The sequence below is a fragment of the Helicoverpa armigera genome, chromosome 9, assembly GCF_030705265.1.
Source record: "Helicoverpa armigera isolate CAAS_96S chromosome 9, ASM3070526v1, whole genome shotgun sequence".
Lineage (NCBI taxonomy): Eukaryota > Metazoa > Arthropoda > Insecta > Lepidoptera > Noctuidae > Helicoverpa > Helicoverpa armigera.
Window position 1 is genome coordinate 3,349,960 of NC_087128.1, and position 20,171 is coordinate 3,370,130.

At 36.3% G+C, this 20,171-nt stretch overlaps 2 protein-coding genes across 2 annotated transcripts; both read right to left on the reverse strand.

Annotated features, from left to right (window-relative positions):
* Positions 1-2,108: 2,108 nt before the first annotated feature.
* On the reverse strand, positions 2,109-11,916 carry LOC110371523 (transcription initiation factor TFIID subunit 2). The gene is made up of 19 exons (XM_064036245.1): positions 11,760-11,916; positions 11,598-11,651; positions 11,324-11,487; positions 10,955-11,171; positions 10,505-10,737; positions 10,037-10,214; positions 9,303-9,572; positions 8,863-9,003; positions 8,467-8,747; positions 7,678-7,917; positions 7,044-7,293; positions 6,552-6,714; positions 6,063-6,232; positions 5,518-5,731; positions 4,946-5,147; positions 4,359-4,620; positions 3,854-4,030; positions 3,203-3,328; positions 2,109-2,888 (listed from the first exon to the last, which is right to left on the reverse strand). Exons 1-19 carry the CDS (start codon positions 11,802-11,804, stop codon positions 2,652-2,654), a joined length of 3,624 nt encoding a protein of 1,207 aa, XP_063892315.1. The 5' UTR covers positions 11,805-11,916; the 3' UTR covers positions 2,109-2,651.
* A 3,177-nt stretch (positions 11,917-15,093) lies between these two features.
* On the reverse strand, positions 15,094-20,053 carry LOC135117276 (uncharacterized). The gene is made up of 6 exons (XM_064036096.1): positions 19,397-20,053; positions 16,735-16,941; positions 16,379-16,495; positions 15,613-15,729; positions 15,299-15,391; positions 15,094-15,194 (listed from the first exon to the last, which is right to left on the reverse strand). Exons 1-6 carry the CDS (start codon positions 19,434-19,436, stop codon positions 15,094-15,096), a joined length of 675 nt encoding a protein of 224 aa, XP_063892166.1. The 5' UTR covers positions 19,437-20,053.
* Between the last annotated feature and the right edge of the window lie 118 nt (positions 20,054-20,171).

The following is a 20,171-nucleotide window of genomic DNA, read 5'->3' on the forward strand; positions in this document are numbered from 1 at the left end:
AATTTAAGCTGTTTTGTTCACTGTCGCGTATTGCCTATTGGGAAGAAATTAATTTCAATTAGGCATGAGTGGTGCTCACTTAATATTGTTAGTTTGTACCTAGTTGTTTCCCGTGAGTTCACTCGCGTTCTAAGGCAATTTCTTTGCATTGCATAATGATGTTATTAATTTATTGATGCTAGTTTGATCTTATAATAATAAAAGATAAGATAAAATTAAATAATTATTTCCTACATATATTATACCTATCCACCTACGTGGTTGGATAAACTGTCATAACTTCTACATGCGCGACAGGGTTTAATAGAGGTTTTAATCGTAATATTTATCCGATTTAAAAAAAAAACGGTGGTCATTTCATTTTAGTGTTTAATTTACAGCTTTAGCGTCTCTCAAGTGTTTCATAAGTCGTGTTTATTTTCTATGTTCAACGGTGAGACATAATAAGTCAGGCCCGACCGTTTATTAACAACATAGATTAGAAACTAACGAAAGACATTTGATATAAAACCACCGTGTCATGTTACCGACAGGGGATCGACTGACCGTACGGTTTCGGCATCAAATTCTCCTTTTTAGAAGTAGCCCGACACGGAAGTAGCTACTCATTAAAACTTGTGGTATTAAAATTTATAATTCGTGCCAATCTTAATGGTGTCTGGGAAAGCGTTTTTTTTAAGAGGACGAATTGGAAGTTTTGGCGCCAAGGATCTCAATTTTTCTCAGTAAACACAAAACGGATCAAAATACAACTTGGTCACCTGAAAGTTCATGATATAAACCTTATTTTGTTAGACGTCAAAACATGATTAGTTAACTTTTATAACAGAGAAAAATATATCAAACATACCTCTTTTTAAAAAGAGATTCACATATTATGGGCAAACGGGACCGATTTAAGCCTCCTAACTTTTTTAGTAGTTGAGTATATACATACTCTTTAAAATTGTAGAAGGAATTTTTATCAAATTATCATTTCTAAATAATAAAATTACAAAACCATTTTGTCGCTTACGACTTTTAGTTATAAGCTAACGTGCGTATTGTTATCCTCGCCCCGCTCAGACCCCTTTTGGCGCCTTAGATGCGCGTGCCGATTATTGAATTATTGTTGACCAATTCGTCGCCTTAAGTATCAAATCAACGGGTTCGATAGCGGTACCCCGGGCCCCAAGACTCATCCGCATGAAGGATGGAATCAGCCAGGTTTTACCCTTCCGTGTCACTAGTTTTATTTACGTTACACGCAAGGTATCTTAAAATACCTATTTAAACAAAGATATACTTGCTACTCACATATTTAACTTTTGATTGTCGAAACCAATATTTATTTTTTACGAAATACTTAAATATTTACGTAACATTCAATGTTACATAAAGCCTAAAGGTATCTGTTATATTGTTACATGCTTCTAATATGATGTGTACTGGTATACATATACAATACATAAGTAATTTAATAGTTGGTTCCATTTCATAGGATAACTAGTTCACTGGTTAGCTGGATGCAAATCGTGTAGTATGTTATTCTAATCGATAATCGAAATAATGATGAAGATTTTTTATGGGAATAAGTCCTTTTCTGAACCCGGTTAAAAATGGGTAGGTAATAACTTGAATGAAACAGAATTAATCTTATAATTTTGTATTAACTTATATTTCACATTTTTTCTTAAAATAAAGTTTCTTCTCAAAATGTTATACCCAAACATAGTTTCATTTACTCTTAAAAAATCAACTTGAATACCACAAAATTATCACTTACTATATCTAAATGTTCATTCAAAATGACGATTTACAAAGACAAACAGTTTATCTTCCATAGATAAAGAAGATGATATCAATTCTTAGTTTGCCAAGTCTCACTTATAACACGATCTAATTGTTTACATAAAACAATCAGAACAAATTGTACGTGACATTATCAAATACAAACATCCTTATAACAAATACAACTTCATCTCATTTAGAACACAACAAACATTATTATCTTCGATAATAAAGTCATGTCGAAAATTTTAAGTCAATTTTACTCTCGACTCTAAAAGTGAAGATCTCTCATTGGTTGATGGTTTTATTGTAACAACAAAACTTAAGTCCGATTGGTGTATTCTTCATTTCTCAGACAGTCATGTTGCAAGGCCTCTTCTCTTGGCCAGATATTCGCGTAATCTTATGTTTATAAAATGAACCTTATTAAAGTTGCATAATGTTTAATTTGCAATACAAATTTCCCGCTTTGGCCAAATGTTGGACTGAAGAGGTCAAGTTTACTTCTCGCCGAACTTAATGGCGGCTCGCAATCGTCCGAGTTAGCCGATACTGGCTGCGGGATTGTTCGAAAGACTTACCGTGGCCCTGGTACATATAAGGCCTACGACGGAACGCGACGGCTTTTAGTCAGTAAGAGTCTGACACTCCCTCACGGCTGCTAACCCACAGGCTGCGGGTGACCCCTCCCGCTGTGGGCCGTCATTTGATGACTTTTGACGTCGTTAAAAAAAAGCCACTGGTATAGCTGACACCTAAAAACAGCTGAATGAAACCTCCTTGAGAAGTCAGTTAATAATGATTTCTGCATAGCGAGACACGCAATTTTCCGAACCGCCATTAAGTTTGGCACAAACTAAACTAATAAATAATTGAACGATTTAAAAACTCATATTACTAGGCATCGACGAGATATCTTCAGAAGGGCTTTGACTGGAACTGAAAGAGCTAAGAGTTTCTCTCGTTTCTTCCTTTATCTTTAAATGTTCCGTGCTCGAAGGAGGCCGCGGAGGTAGAGATCGGTCCTTATCTTTGTGTTCCTTTGATTTATCTTTGCTGCTATGTTTGTGCTTGTGCTTGTGTTTGTGCTTCTTCTTTTCCTTCTTCTTCTTTTTGGCCTGGTGAAGGAATAGAATAAATTCAATTTTTGAAAACAAAAAAGAATGTGAAAACTAACAGTTAGGTTAGGGAAATCATCATAACTCGTAAGAAGTATAGAGGTAGTAGTAGTGATAATTTATGTTTTACATACTAGTTTCCGCCAGCGGTATTATCCGTGTCCGGAGGGAACTACTTCCCGCACACGGATAAAAAACTTTTATGTAATACTAACGTAGAAACTATATTAGTGCCGAGTTTGGTTGTGAAGTTATAAGCTACACACACACTCAAAAACTTTCACCTTTATATCAGTTTATATTATTATATTTACCTTAGGAGCTCCCATATCATCCTTGTCCCGGAACATGCCAGGCTCGAAGCCCACAGGGCCTGAGGTGCCCGGTATACCAGGCAGGGCTACGGCGTTGTCCGTCATGAACTCACGTTTGTTGTCATCCTATACGAAATCAAATACATACATAAATTTATGTGACATGGTCGGGTTACGACAGACCGTAATTAAGACGCTAAAATATTTTAGGTATTTTTCGCGAATTCATTATTCATCCATCTGGGAAATACTTATTCTGGAAAATACTTTAAACACTAACAGAATACTTGAAGTTATCATTTTACGTCAATGAACACTGATGACGTATATGAGGTAGAAATTAAGCACAAGTGATAGTCTACATTTTTCAAGACTTGTTTGTGATAAAAGTAAAAATGCTAAAGTATCTTTATAACACTAGCTTCCACCAGCGGTTCGATCCACTCTCTTTCTAAGGGAACTAGTTTTCGCAACCGGATAAAAAATATCCTGTATGTTATTCTTCTCGCACCCTTATAAATGTAATTATTGCCAAATTTCATTATCACCCACCCAGTATATAACGTAAAGAAGTAACTAACACACACACATATTTACTTTCACCTTATAACTGCTATATTTATATTTGAATATCTAAAAACATATACTTACGCTAAAAACTCTGACAGGCAACTCAGTAGGCACACTAGTAACATCAATCTTGACATCTTCCTCCTTGATGCTAGACAGTGGCACGGGTAACATGTCGTCCAGAGGAATGTCCACTATTCTGTCCAGTGTGGACATGGGTAGGGAGGTGTCCATTGGCACTTCTGGCTCGTATTTCACCTATAATTTTATAATTAGTTAGAGCTTTACAAAGATTCCTTTCAGAGGAATAAAAGAGGTCGTCTTATAAGTTTTTGATGGCCGTTTCACTGGTCACTGATAGTCTCCTATAGCCTATCAGGAACTTATCTGACAGATAAAGTTTTGGTTTCACAGGTCTCAAATAAAAATATCTGACAATAAATATAAGCAGCCTTTATCTGTCAGATAGCATTAACTATCAAATAAATAACTGACACTTTATCAGTGACCAGTGAAAGCGGGCCTTGGTTTCACTGGTCTCGTATACAAATCCACAGTTAATTGGTTCATTATTCATTATACTCACATCTTCCACCTCCTGCTTAATAACTGGCTTAATTTCCAACTCCTTTAATCTCTCACGTTCTCTTTCCTTCTCCTTCTCCCTTTCTCTCTCCCTCTCCAGCCTCTCTCTCTCCTTATGGTGCATCTGCTTCATCATGGCTTGTATCTCCGGTAGAGGGACGCAGATCGGTCTCTTGAGACCGTATAACGTGTAGTAGAGGTCTACGAGGTCACAACGAAGTCTTGCATCGTTTGAGAGGAGGCAGTTTATGTTGTTCCAGAGCCTGTTATGTGAGAGAGTTATATATGTTAAAACATATTCTGGGTATGTGTCATATTATTATCTCAGTAACTAATAGTAAATGATTTGGCAACTTTGACAGTTCGTTCTCATACTAGCGGATTTTCCGTTCGGTTTTTCGCACAGAAACGTAAATGCGTTCCACGTACATAAAACAATTGACAATCGTATTTACCGATTACATCCTCCAACTCGCGTTAAAATCCGCTGGTGTAAGACCGGGTGGAGGAATTATTGCCATAATTTTAGTACCTAATATAGTGATATTTATATGTTAATTGATATTTCATCAACATTTTCATACAAACCTATGTACCACAGCTTCAGTATCAAGCCTGTGTCTCTGGGCTCGTTCAAACGGTGGCATGTTGATCAACAGGCGAGCTAGGCCGTGTCTCACGCAGGGATCCGCGTCACTTTCTACTGCGGTGAGTAATGATGACAGGTCTTCTGGCTTCCCGTCTACTCGGACGAAGTCTACTAGACATTCGAAGGCTGCTAGTCGTACGTCTGTGAGGAAAAATGTTTTTCATAAGGTAAACTGTAGAAATATTTGCAACAATCTTGATACCTGTTACATTAACTTGTCTATATGTTCAAATGAATGACCACAGTATATTACTTTAATCAATATGGAGAAACAGTTAATAGTAACACCTTTTTGGGAAGTCGAAGAAGTTGAAAAATATTAAGTTGCACAAAAGGTTTAGTTCGGTGTAAATGTAGATTTCTTTAATCTATTCTGTTGATAATGGAAAAAAAACGTTACAATAAGATCACAGACTCAATTTTTTTCAATTAACAAAATTGAGTTTGGTCAGTCATAAAGAACTATGTAGATAGACGGCCAGTTTCTTGACCTATTTAATGAAGCTCTTACCAATATACTGTCCATACTGTGCATAAGCTCTGAACACGGTGGGTATACTGGGCAGGTGTCCGCACTGCTGCAGGCGGCGTATGGCTCGCAAACAGCTGACCGTCACCGTGTTCTTGTAGCATGGCAACACTTTCTCCAAGTTTAATACGCGGGTTATTTCTTCTAGTACTAGGCGTGTGTCCGCTGAGAGGGAATCTGCTGTTATTGGGGCACCCTGAGGAAAAATGTATACAGTGAATTTAAGGTACTAATATAATAAAGAAGAAACATTTTGTTTTTGTTCGGTAAAGACTCCGAAACTACGGAACGGATTGAAAAAATCTTTCACTATTAGAAAGCTACGCTATCTTCAAGTAACGCAGTTATTTTCGTCTGGGTATGGGAAGAAGTTCCCCGGGTTGCGGGTGAAACAGTTAGTGTGGAATTAATGGTACATTACAGTAACATTATGTTTTATACAGGTCGAAACTTTGTGTATGCATCCACACTACAGTGGGTTTAAAGTTTAACTAAATTAGCAGTATTATTAAAAGTTATCCACTTACCGGTTGCAATACGGATATAACAGGCGTTATTGTAGCAGCTAACGCGTCAACCAAGGCTGCCTTGTAGTAGTTGTCAGAGAAATGATTCTTTGAATTGTCATTATACTTGAATAGGTCCAGTAAGAACCGCACCACCTCAGGCGGACATATGCCGTGAATGTTTCTTAGACCTGTGAAAATGAGTTTTTTATATGAAGTATATAAAGGAAGTACATAAAGTACATGGGGGTAGTACATAATGGAGTACGTAATATAGGGTAGTCCCCTCCCCTTATGTTTAAAATTCGATAGCGTTGAGAAATTGACACCATCCTTCGAACTCCTGACATAACTGGGTTAGAGAAAACTGAAAACTTTCTCAATATGGTCCTGTGTGAAGTTTGCATGCACGAGAGTTGAGTAATAACAGTTCCCAGGTATGCATATGAATACCCTTATGAAAATTTAACGTAATCATCAGAGACTACCATTGTTAAAAATGTCACTCACCAGCCATAGCTACAGGAATAGTTTTCTGCAAGAAGTAGTGTTGCAAGTTGTCAAAATTATTCTGTTTGATGATATGTGGCGCCGCAAATGAGCCAAACATTTTTCGGAATATAGTCAACATGGCCGGCGGACCTACCCATGAACTTATCATTGCGTTGGCCACCTGTAATAAAGAAAATATTTGTTTCATGACAATTTCATTGTATTAAATTATTTTTAATTTTGGGTTAAAGGTGAGAATGCCTTCATTCTGGAACTGGAATTCATGGAATACGTAAGTACTCATTATAATAAATATACTATACGGGGCGAAAAGCTTAGAACAATAAATAACTTCGTTAATTAAACCGAATGCAACAATCTTCCAAGATCGGGTTAATCAATAAATTGTATTTTTTCTTTTAGCTTTGTAATATTAACTTTTTATTTTTAAATGTCAACTAAGTCACACAAAAACTAACTTCACAAGATTCAAAATACTCTGTAACATACCTTAGTCAAACAATGCGCAGCTCTACACCTAATCTTATAATAAGTCTGTTCGTTCTCAATAACATCCGTCAGAGCTTTCCTCGTAGCTGGCTCCGGGTAGTTGTGTAACGCGTCAATGGCCTCACTCTGGGCGGTGACGTCACGCTCGTGACGCAGCTGGTACTGCCACTGGTAGTCAGGCTGGGATATCACTGTGCTGCGCAAGAGTGACATTTCGGGGTCGAGGCGGATCCATAGGACTGGGGAGTCGCTGTGGAAGAAGGGGTAAAATTAGAGAAAGTTTTTTCGAGGTAAGATTATGGCTAAATAGTCGAGTAAGGTGTTACAGAAATGGGACCTCCTAGTTTCTGTTGTATACTATAATTTTCTGTAACGTATCACGCTGTAGTCGGGGTCCCTATGACTTTCACAAGATTAACCAGGTTTTCAAACGATCTGGATCACTTCATCTACCTAGCCTCTTCCCATCTGTGTTGAGGTCAACTTGCAATCTAATCAAATGCAAACCGAATGGACAGCTATGTATCAGTGTCGCGTGCCTGTCTGACCACGTCAAGCCGAAGATTACCCGAGCAACCCCATACTCGTTGGTAAAACGAATATGGATAATATTAAAATATTTAAAAAAACTCACTCCATAGCCGACAGATCCATATCGACCTCCTCGCCAGTACACAGAGGTATCTTCTTCTTCTTATTCCTTCTACTCTTGCTATGACACGTGATGTCCGCTTTCACGACCGTGTTCTCAATCTGTAGCATATGCTTGAATGTGCCGTCTAACTCTTGTAGTTGGACCAGTAAAGGTCCGACGTACTTTCTGATGCCGCGCTCGTGGACGCAGTCTTGACGGATTTCTAGTTCTACTGTGTTTCTGTGAAAAGAATTTGTATTTTTAAGTGGACTGGTGATACAATTCGAACTGTAAATTGTGTCTACCTTATCAATATTTTAGTTTCGATGGATGACGTTTATTAATCGATTGATTGATTTGGGTAAAATCGGGCTAATTTAATATAATCTGAATAAACATGAAGGAATAGAAAATATGACCTAGCTTCCGCCAGCGGCTTCGCCCGCGTGGTGTGTTGATAAAAAGTAGCCTGTGTGTTAATCCAGGGTATCACCTATCTACACACCAAATTTCAACCAAATCGGTCCAGTAGTTTTTGCGTGATTGAATAACAAACATACATCCATACATTCTCACAAACTTTCACATTTATAATATAAGTAGGAAGTAGGATATAAGTAGGATTTGTACTGCAAGGAAAACAGGTAAATTAATTATGTCTTTACTAACAATAATGGATTGTATTATTTGAATAAAAATCGATTATTATTATTTAGGAAAACAATAAAAAAATATGTGACAAGTTAAAACTCTGTAGAAACAAAGTAACTATGAATTACCTTAGCTTACCTTTTGCGATTGAACACGGAGGTGAGTTGAAACTTAGCGTGACCACCAGTCCGCACCCATTGGTCTACGAACACCGCCATATCTTTGCCCGTCACCGTAAATATAGCCTTCACAAAGAGGTTGGTAGACAGTAACAGATGGCCCCATAGACCACTGCCGATCTTTGTGTTAGCTGCGTTCGTAGCTAGAGATAGTTGCTTGTTGAATACTTGAAGCAGTAATTCTTGACCGATTCGCTGTTCTAACATCCGTAGTACTAGGTGAGATTTTTTGCGCATTATCTGAAAATTAAGGATATTTTTTAGTAACTTTCTATTTACCTCGAAATAGTAAGAATTAATTTAAATTGCACAAATATAGATAGAGCAATACTCAAAGTCGGAAAATAAATATTACCTCAATATAACGTGGTGACATAGTATGAACATTTCGGACGGGGAAATAAAATACATCTTTGGGTTCAACTCTTGCCCCACTAGCGGGTGGCTGCCAAGGATCCAGGACTATGCCACCATATTGTTCTTCATATCCAACTACCTGTAAAACAAAAATTATTGAAATGTGTAAAACTTGCTGGTTTCCGCCAGCAGGTATACCTGCATCCGGTGGGGACTACTCTGCATAACCGGAAAAATAGCTTATAGCTTTCCTTCATGAACGGGCTATCATATCAAACACTGAAATATTTTTTCAAATCGGTCCATAAGCTTCTGACATTAGAGCGCTCAAACAAACACAATCTTCACCTTATACGATTCTGCTTGAAATAAGGTGAAGGTGAAATGACGATATTTCCGATTTCTTAGTTTTTTTTTTAATAAAAATTAAGTACATACCTCTTGCAACTCCTGATGTATAATATACCGGTACTCATTATTTCCAAAACACTTCTTAGAATACAACCCACACATATAATCTGGTATGCCTTTAGCTAGCCACAGGTCTGACCAATTCTGCATAGTTATGAAGCAGCCAAAGAATTGTTCGGCTACGGCTTGGGCCATGGCCTTGCGGCTGGCATATGTCTGGTCTATGATAGCAATGGAGTGGAGAAGATGGGTGCTCATTATAGACATCGTTGTGTATGCTGTGGCGTCATCTTCTGTCTGTAAAGAAGTTTTACTATCTAAATATATAAAACTCAAAGGTGACTGACTGACTGACATAGTGATCTATCAACGCACAGCTGAAACCACTGGACGGATCGGGCTGAAATTTGGCATGCAGGTAGATGTTATGACGTAGGCATCCGCTAAGAAAGTATTTTGATCAATTCTACCCCCAAGGGGATAAAATAGGGGATGAAAGTTTGTATGAAACTTGCCCACGCAGACGAAGTTGCGGGCAACAGCTAGTTAATTATATAGATCATAGAATTTCGTATTTTTGTACAAGCTTCCATCGGCAGTTTCACCCATAGAGGAAGGCTTCTACAATAAATGGACGTATAACACAGAAATACTTTTTCATATAGGACCAGCTGTTTTTGAGATTAGAACACTCATGCAATGAAACTTTTCGGCTTTATAATATTTGTGGAGATTCACTTTGTTTAAAATTTTTCACTCACCTCATCAACAAAGACCTGCTTATAACATGGATAAGGATATCTAGTAGACAGTGTTTCCTCATAAAACTCAAAAGCCTCATGTAGGTACCGCACAGTATTCTTCAGTATTTGCAGCAAGTTGGGTAAACAGTAGTGTGTTACTTCATTCATGAAAGGGTCTACGTATGTTTCAAATGGTCTGAAAGAGAGGAACAGCAGAATAAGTAATATTAGATTATGCTGGATGAAGAATAAAATACTGTTGGGTCTTCATACCGTACAAAATCTGCTTTGTACCTATGTAGTTGCTATTTAAGACAGTAGAGAAGAATTACCATAAAATTTTTGCAAATTACTAATTAAAACATCAGTAGAACAGTCACTTATTATTGCACTATCTCCAAATAATTTGTTACATAACTACATTACATGGAACTTTTAGATCAGAAGTGAAATGACAGAAAAAGACAGTTAAAAAAATATACTTACCCTATAGCCAAAGCAATATTAGGGGCACAAGCCGGAGTATTAACCAGGTAATGGAAAGTCTTTCTTCTATGATCCGGGGTATACACAACATCAACCAGCTCCCCACAAGAGACTGCAGTAAGACTTTCATCAACCGTGAACTCCAATTTCCATGTACAGGGCTCCGCAAAACTGTCCACACAAGGGAACCAGAGGCGTGCTGAGTGTCCGTAGGTGAACATATGCGCTGATTTCTGAAATTACATTTGAATTACCATTAGTTATTTTATAACATTTTGGAGATATCTTTGTCTGATCACATATGTGCCAAAAAAAATTATAACTTGTTTTTACAGCGAGAGAATAATGATTTTGTGATTAGGGCATAAAAATATATTTTTATATCTTTGGTCATAATTTGTCTTTGAAAAGTAAAACAAGGTCTTATTTCACACAGTAATGCATAATTACCTCCACCAAAGTCCCTTCTCCATCAGGAACCACAAAATGCATTCCACCTTGAGGAGACTCCAATGAGAATTCAATACCAATCCGAAGTCCTCTCCCCTCACCCACCAAATGGGCAGCTTCTTCTGGAATCTGGACATGGAGCTCTCCGGAATTGTGATCAGGGTCTATCTTTTGGGCAGCAGATAAGTGGAATTGGGAGAAGACTTCCAATGATCTCCTAGAAATAGCAAAAATATAAGAGATTGAGTTTTGAGATGAAGAGAAACATGCTGTTATTTTGTTTCTTTGGATTGTGTATACTTTAATGAAATAATGTCAGTAGCATCAACATCATCATGCAAGGATTTTAGAAAACCTTTAAATACATACGTATTTGGGTCAGCCTGGCAAATATCCAAAAATGGGTCAAAATATTGGAAGTTAGCCTCATATTGGTCATTCAGGCACACCCGGTAAATACGGCACTGTTTCGCATTCAGCCTAATATAACGTAGGTTATCCTTCAGGGGAACGATAGTCAGCTCGACGAAGCCCTGAAAAACAATATATTCGTGTAAAATTGTATGAATTGTATAATATAATCGACTTATTTTATCGACCTATTTAATTTGTAAAACTTGATATTATTTATGATTATTCTTACAATAACGCTCCTCCTTTCAAAGCTGATCCCCGTCAAGCTCAGAATCTGATGGGCTGTAAATAAATAAATAGAATTATCACAATATGACCCAAAGTTTTTGATCGTTCACAGTTTGCACCAAAATTATCTGTTCAATAAACTCCAAAAATGCTGTGATACTTATAGTTTGAAAGGACGACAATTGTCGCCCGTGCGTTCCTTCTTCATAGTTGCTATGTGTTATTAGTCATTTCTTTCGGAATATCAGTTATATTTCCATTAAATTTTATTTATTCAGAATTTACCAACACAACACACACTTTGTGATACCACAGAAAAAACACAAATTGACTATAGACAAAAACCACAGATTATATCGTTCAATGAACGAATGAAACGTGAAATATCCTAAGGGATTCCCTAGACAGAATGGAAGGGCCAGTAGTTAGTCAGTAAATGGGGCGAGTACACAGGAGCGTATAGAAGGAAATACTTTTTAGAGTTTATTTATCTACATACATTTACCGTTACAGGTTAGTCCAATGCGATAAATGTGCCTTAATCACCCTTATACACATAATAGGTACAAGAGGGCGTACCATAGAGTATAGTAAATAGATTGGGAATAGAGAACCCACTTCGATTTTTTTCTGCAACCTTCAAACGATTTTTGAAGCGCCATCTGGTATCGTCTGCCGAAACAAATTGTTTATGTGTGCGTACATCCCATTTCACACACATGTATACATCAGTATTGTCTACAGGTTATTCGTCATCTCGACAGACTAAACTCACCATTAAAGTGTCGAGTTGGTGAAACTCGAAATTTGTACATTTATCATGTCGTCAACTCGCCACTCAAGATTTTCATTCGTGTCCAGTTAGTGAAACTTAGATTTTATCACTTTTATGTTTTCGCCAACTGGATACATTGTGTCACAAACATCATCGGCCACTGAACGTCCATTTTGCAAACGTTTGAAACGCGAAAAGTTGATTCCCAAACTTGGCGAAAACATAAAAGTGATAAAATCTAAGTTTCACTAACTGGACACGAATTAAAATCTTGACGTGGCGAGTTGACGACATGATAAATGTACAAATTTTGAGTTTCACCAACTCGACACATTCGTGGTGAGTTTAGTGTGTCGAGATGACGAATAACCGTCTATAGATATTCTAGGGAATTTGTTCATACGTACGTACTTACAAAATATAGCCACAGAATGTAGAAAATAGTTATTTATTGAAATATGGAAATACAACACAGATTACTACAACTCAACAGAACAACGTTATGTAGGAACATTTAGAAAGTACTTAGTAGGCGACCTGGAATTAAATAAAAATCATATTTACTTATGTTTATGTTTATTGTAATAAATTTGTGCTGAAAGTTTAGTTTCATCATCCTCATCACGATATTGGATTTTACCTGATAAAATTCGATTAATTGAGCGGCACCAACTATATACCAAAATATTTATTGTAATGTTTTCAAAACATTTCTTAATTCTATCTTGTGGATATCGCAGGTGAAAGGATAATCCACAAATATGTCTAAAAACATTTTTATCTTTTCTTTTAATTTAGTTTTGGCACATTCTTTTCAAAATTTCTACTACAATATTTTGTATGTCTTTAAAACTTTTTCCGCCACTATATTGGGATACAACAGACAATGTTTTCCTTTGTATATTCTTTTGCCCTTATATAACTATTTGATTTTAATTGACTGTCGCCAGTTAGTTCAGTTTTGCAGTGCCTGCATGATTTAGCAACTTTTTTAAAACATTTAGCCAGCACCCACCCACATACATAATTGGCCTGACCAGCATCAGCAGGCTCAGAATTTAAATTTATAAAAGGCACCTCAATTTCGTCATTTTCTTCTTGCTGAAATGGTAGAACCTCATTACTGGGAACATTAGAAGTGTTTTCTAAAAGTTTGTCTTCCAAAAAGAAACTCAATGTCTGAAGACAATCATTGTCATCATTTTCACAGTTAGCGTTAAGTGAATGGGGTGAGTTATAATTATTTAAAAGAAGTGATTTATAGGCACCTTCAAAGCTAATTGTGTTGGGTGCCGTATTCCTCACCCCAAAACTTCTAATGTTCCCAAAAAAATTTTCCAGTGGGTCCTGGTTAAAGTTTCTGGTCATCATTGTATCAAATAAATATTTTGGGATAATATTTTCCACAACTGTTGCATGCCCTCAATAGTACGTATAAAATTTTTTATTGAAGGTACCGAACTCGTTTCAATTAATCTTATTTTATTTTCCTTTTCTTTTTTAACTTTAATAAATTTTATTGATTTTAATACCTTTTTGGCATTTTCCCATAATTCATGATGAGGAGAATTGTTTCTAACACCACATTTATACATTTTTCCATGTATCATATTAAATGAGCTTGAATTTAAGGAATCAAATAAATTGTCCATCATTTTGGTAAATGTAATTACTTGGCGGCACTCATTAGATAAATCGCCCCTAGCAGATAAATGTTCTGCAGCTGTAGCAACACTGCGGCTAAAAATTTGGGTTGCGTGTTTGACCTTCATTTTTTTTATTTTCTCCACATAAATATGTTCATCAGTTAGTTTCTGACATATTTTTAATTCACCATGTAATTTGTCCGCTTCATAAATTTTCTGGTAATATTCCCATTTTATCGTCTTTTCAACCTTTTCTTCGAAGTCGAAATATTTTAAGTCCTTCGTAAGTAAATTGTTTCTTACCCCTTTCAATAAATGAGGGACATCAAATAATGGGATAATTTTAGATTTCCCTACTTCCATTACATCATGTCTCCATTCCTTATTTTCTTTTATGAATTTTATTCTACTATCTTCAATAATTTCATTCACTACACTGACATTTACTGTGCTTTGGTCGCACACTGTGCACAAAATATTAAGCCCTGTACCCTGAACATATTTAATGACTTTTATAGTCAAGGCTTTTAATTCTGCTTTGTTAACAGAATTTGTAAAAAAGTATGCAACAGGCTGTTTAAATTTTTCTTTAATCCTTTGACCATGTAAACTAAAACATGGTCAGCAATTTTTTTACTACGCCAAGCGAATCCCTTTAATTTATCCTTAGATCCGTCGTAATGGATCTGCGGCGATATTGACATCTCGTCAAAAATAAGACAGCAGAGGCGATCTTCTGGACTTAATTCCTTCACAGTCTTTCTCATTTTTATGAATAAAAACTTATTTAGCCCCGACTCTATTTCAATTTTCGCAAGAAGCCTTTTTAATGATTTTATAGAGGGCAATGTAAAGTATTTATATAAAAGAGTATAACTCTTGGGACTCTTTTTGTACATGGAGAGAGACAAAACTTTTCCTTTAAAGTAAACCTCCGCCCACGAGCTCTCTTGTGAGTTTGGGTGTACTGCATGTTTGTGAATATTTTTGCTGCAGTTGTCATATTTCTCGTTATTTTTTTTAAACAATTTGTATTGCTAATTTTATCAACGCTGGCTAATCTTTCTTTCAAACTACTACCTGTTTACGTAACCGAATAATTTCGGTTTTAAATTCTTCATTTGGAATCTTGAAATCTTTAATTCATTCTCCAGCGATGAAGTTGATTTCAGTTTTTCTGCAAAAAAACTTTTACTTTACTACTTTCCACACCCAGATAAAAAGTAGCCTATGTATAAACATTTTTGGATATCTTATGGTATAAACTACATTGGCACTTACTTTTGTCTCCTTTAAGTTTCCGTCTTTGTTGTATACCATGTTTACTGCAATAATTATGTTCTGCTGCTATAACACACGCATTGGGAGGTGCAGCTGAAAATAAAATAATAATAATTCACCATTGTCATTGTAAACATCAAAATTACTAGTGTGAGTTACATGAGGATTATTAACCTAAATTGTCATTACAATAAATCAAGTTGAAGTGTGTTTGTAATGACTACACAACAGTTACATATTACTTAATGCAGTAATTAATTATGGTAGCTAGTTAAACATAATTTGAGAATGTAGGTAGCCAAGCGTTTACATACCAGTGATTATTTGCTTTGATGTAGAAGGCAGATCCCATATATTATGTTCAGGCATAGGAAGTTCAGTTGGTATATGTGGAGTTGCAGGAGGCATATGAGCATCTTGTGATGGAGCACCTGGAAATAGTAAAACAAGTCTAAGATCCCACTAAACAACAACCTTCACCGAGTTGGTTAAGGGTGAATGAACAGTATTTTATATCCAATTAAATATTACTATACTGCAAACAGGTGGCCTTAAAGGTATCTATGAAAAAATGAAATTTAAAAGCGTCGCCCCACCCAGAATACAAAGGGGCGGGATTCTCCATCGCGATTAGCTCCGGTACCCGCCTGGGGTATTATTACTCTATTTCGTAGTCGCATTAAATTATATTAGGAGCAATGTTTTAAAACTTAAGAAAAAGAAAAGTTAAGAGGTGAAAGAGAGAAGGTGACTGCAGAGTACATATTTTAAAGTAATAAGATATATATTTTATCAGACACTGAAGAGAAGGTAAAGGGAAAGGGAAGGTTAGTTGGGAAGTTGGGACCGTTAGTTGGAAAGGGTTAGCCGAGGTGTTATGACTATATTTTCTGATGGTACCTCATGTTTACCAATTGGCACAGGGTCGTCTAGTTCTTACTGACTTCTTTAAGCGTTCATGCCTTCCCCCATCACGTCAAGGTGGCCCCATGGGGATTATTATTATAAAAAATGCAGTATTTAATTATGGCAGCTAGTTAAACATAATTTGAGAATGTAGGTAGCCAAGCATTTACGTACCAGTGACTATTTGCTTTGATGTAGAAGGCAGATTCCATATATTATGTTCAGGCATAGGAAGTTCAGTTGGTATATGTGGAGTTGCAGGAGGCATATGAGCATCTTGTGATGGAGCACCTGGAAATAGTAAAAACAAGTCTAAGATCCCACTAAACAACAACCTTCACCGAGTTGGTTAAGGGGTGAATGAACTGCATTTTATATCCAATTAAATATTAATATACTGCAAACAGGTGGCCTAAAAGATTTCAGTTCAGTTTAATTGTGAATAATTAAGAATTTTGTTTTCTTAATGGCAATTTTAACTCAGTAGGTGGCATTGCGATCTAGTTCAAGAATAAAGATCTAAATCTTACCCTGAAGATGGAGAGTAGGAACAGCTATGTTATTTAAACGGTTGTTGCGATTCTTAAACTTGTCTGCAAAATGTATGTCACAGATGACTCGCTTTCTGTAAAATTTGATATCATCTGCAGTCTCCAGTTTTCCACCAACTATATTAACCCAGGCTTTGAATAACTCAGGATTCTTTTCTGGGTGTGGAAATTGATGTTGTGTCACACCTGAAAAATAAATTACAAAAATATGAAGTTTGTATGCTGATATTGTATAGTGTATGTATGAATGAATACCTATTACCTATGTATGTGTGCGCGTGTCTATCTATGTATGTCTATCTTATTAAATCATGTATCATTTCATATGGGATTCAGTAATAAATGGTTACTCGTAAGGAACTGTGTTTCTCTAAACGCCCAACCTTATAATTGACTGAGTTGGTATCTCCCGTGATGACAAGTTTATCCGATGACTAGGAGCTTTCAGGAGCACGATTCTGGGGCCCGATTCTGTTAAGTTAATAATGTCAAAATTGAATAGAAATTGCATCGCAACAGCTTTTTTAACCATATCGGGCATTCTGTTACTAATATAAGACCAATCGTATTCCAACGACATTCGATTGGTTTGCGATTGGTCTGCCATTTTGGTCTATATTACCATAATATTCTTAGTCTATATTGCCATATTGCAATCGTAAATCATTTGCAGACAAAATGATTCATTATTGAATGACAGAAAAGGATAAAAACGTTTATTTCAAAGAAAAAATTGCGCAGAATCCTGCCCCTGCTAATTTTACTTTAGCGACATGCGATTCACATCCGACTGAGATCCAATCACGACTCAATTACGATTGAAGCGTATGTGGCATTCCACTATTTTTTCTTTTAAATAAACGTGTTTATCCTTTTCTGTGATTCAATAATGAATCATATTGTCTGCAAACGATTTACGATTGCAATATGGCAATATCATCATCCTCCGAGCCTTTTCCCAACTATGTTGGGGTCGGCTTCCAGTCTAACCGGATTCGAATTATTCCCAACTAGCGACCCGCCCCGGCTTCGCACGGGTAACAGTATTTCTCCATTATTTAATAGATGTTATTATACATAAAAACCTTCTCATGAGTTACTCTATCTATTAAAAAAAACCGCATCAAAATCCGTTGCGTAGTTTTAAAGATTTGAGCGTTCATAGGGACATACAACATGACACATGACAGAAAAAGCGACTTTGTTTTATACTATGTAGTAATAGTCCCTCTAGCTGTCCTCGGGGTGATAGCCGAATTGTCTTCCAGTTATCACCGGGTGACAATTGTGCCGACTGTTCCCTTTGAAAACTGACTAGAGGGACAAATGGGAGTCTATTTCTCAGTTGTCACCGGGGTGACATTTGCTACGGTTCCTTCTTCCTTCCAAAGAAAAAAATGTAATTACCATAGATTTCAGGTTTTTATTTATTATGCTACATAGAATCTTCCAAAGAAAAAAAATGTAATTATCATAGATTTCAGGTTTTATTTCTTATAACAAACAACATTGTGTTTCCTTTAATAGGTACATCACATATTATTAATTTCTATTAACACCAATCGTTTTCTTAATTTTATTTAATTTAACAAGATTACAAACTGTGTTACAAATAAGCATGCGACTAATAAGCACTTTTAACTTAACCATTAGTGATTATCTGTGATTAGTATTAATTAAAGTTATCTGTGATTGTGCCTATTATAGGAAACATAATGTTGTTTTTGTTTTTATAGTAGTATTAACTACTATAAAAAATCGATTTTGTAAGCCTGTTGACATTGTGTTAGTTAAAATAATAATATATATATTTTTTATGTGATTCTATGTAACATAATAAATAAAACCTGAAATCTATGGTAATTACATTTTTTTCTTAGGAAGGAAGAAGGAACCGTAGCAAATGTCACCCCCGTGACAACTGAGAAATAGACTTCCCATTTGTCCCCTAGTCAGTTTTCAAAGGAACAGTCGGCACAAATTGTCACCCCGTGATAACTGGGAAGATTCCCGCTGTCACCCCGAGGACAGCTAGAGGGGACTATTGGGAATAATTCCCGGATTCAGCTGAGTACCAGTGCTGTACAAGGAGCGACTGCCTATCTGACCTCCTCAACCCAGCTACCCGGCAACCCGATACCCCTTGGTTAGACTGGTGTCAGACTTACTGGCTTCTGACTACCCGTAACGACTGCCAAGGATGTTAAATGATAGCCGGGACCTACAGTTTAACGTGCCATCCGAAACACAGTCATTGGTTTCTAAGATATACTTAGAAAGTACATACAAACTTAGAAAAGTTGCATGGGTACTTGCCTGACCTGGAATCGAACCCACGCCCTCATACTTGTGAGGTTGGCTCTTTACCCACTAGGCCACCACGACTTTGAGGCAATATGGCAATATAGACTAAGAATAATATGGTAATATGTACCTATAAACCAAAACGGCAGACCAATAGCAACCAATCGAATGTCGTTGGAATACGATTGGTCTTATAAATATTAGTAGCAGAATGCCCGAAATGGTTAAAACTGATATTGCGATTTAATTTCTATTCAATTTTGATATTAATAACTTAATGATACTATTAACAGAATCGGGCCCTAGGTACTATGAACTTGATAAAGAAAGCACTTACCCGGGTTGTGTGAACATCCCAATTCGCACCGCCTCGGCATGATTATATGCACTCAAACAAGCGTCTCTAATCGCTAATAACACAATAACAGTGTCTATTTCACAAATATCACAAAAGGCGTCTTTATCGCAAATAATACTAAACACTAATGGCGTCTTTTCGCAAGTTATGTGAAACAATGAAACAGAGGAGCACAGCTCAACTCACTCACTAATTCACCGAAAACACAGCGGATGAGTAAAACTCAAATCAACGCAAGTCAACAGCAGAAAACACTTAAATGGACGAAAACTTAACACACAAATTGTATGTACTGTACTCGCCATTAAAATTCAAATTCTAACTTCAGCATTGGCAGTTGGCACGGTTTATTGCCAACCAAAAAAATAATTATAGAAAAATAATTTATGTATATAAAATAGTGTACAGATTTAATAAAAATAATTGATAGATTTCCTACGTAATACTAATATATAAAATAATTTTTAGATTTCAATAATTTTAGTGATATTTTATGGAAGTTAATTTTTGATTAAAGAGCCATCTATTATCACTTGAAGATATTAAATACTTTAGGAAGAGGATTGCAGATGGCGCTTTTCTAAATTTTTTACCGAAATCTAGTCAAGTACGGCAGTGACCAGCCCCTGGGGCGTACATAAGAAGAAAAGACTTTACATTCCGTTTTTCATATTTTAGTACCACCCACAGTGCCCACATTGCATAAATATTGATTTTATTTTTTCTATTTCATAAGAAATTAATAATGAAGGAA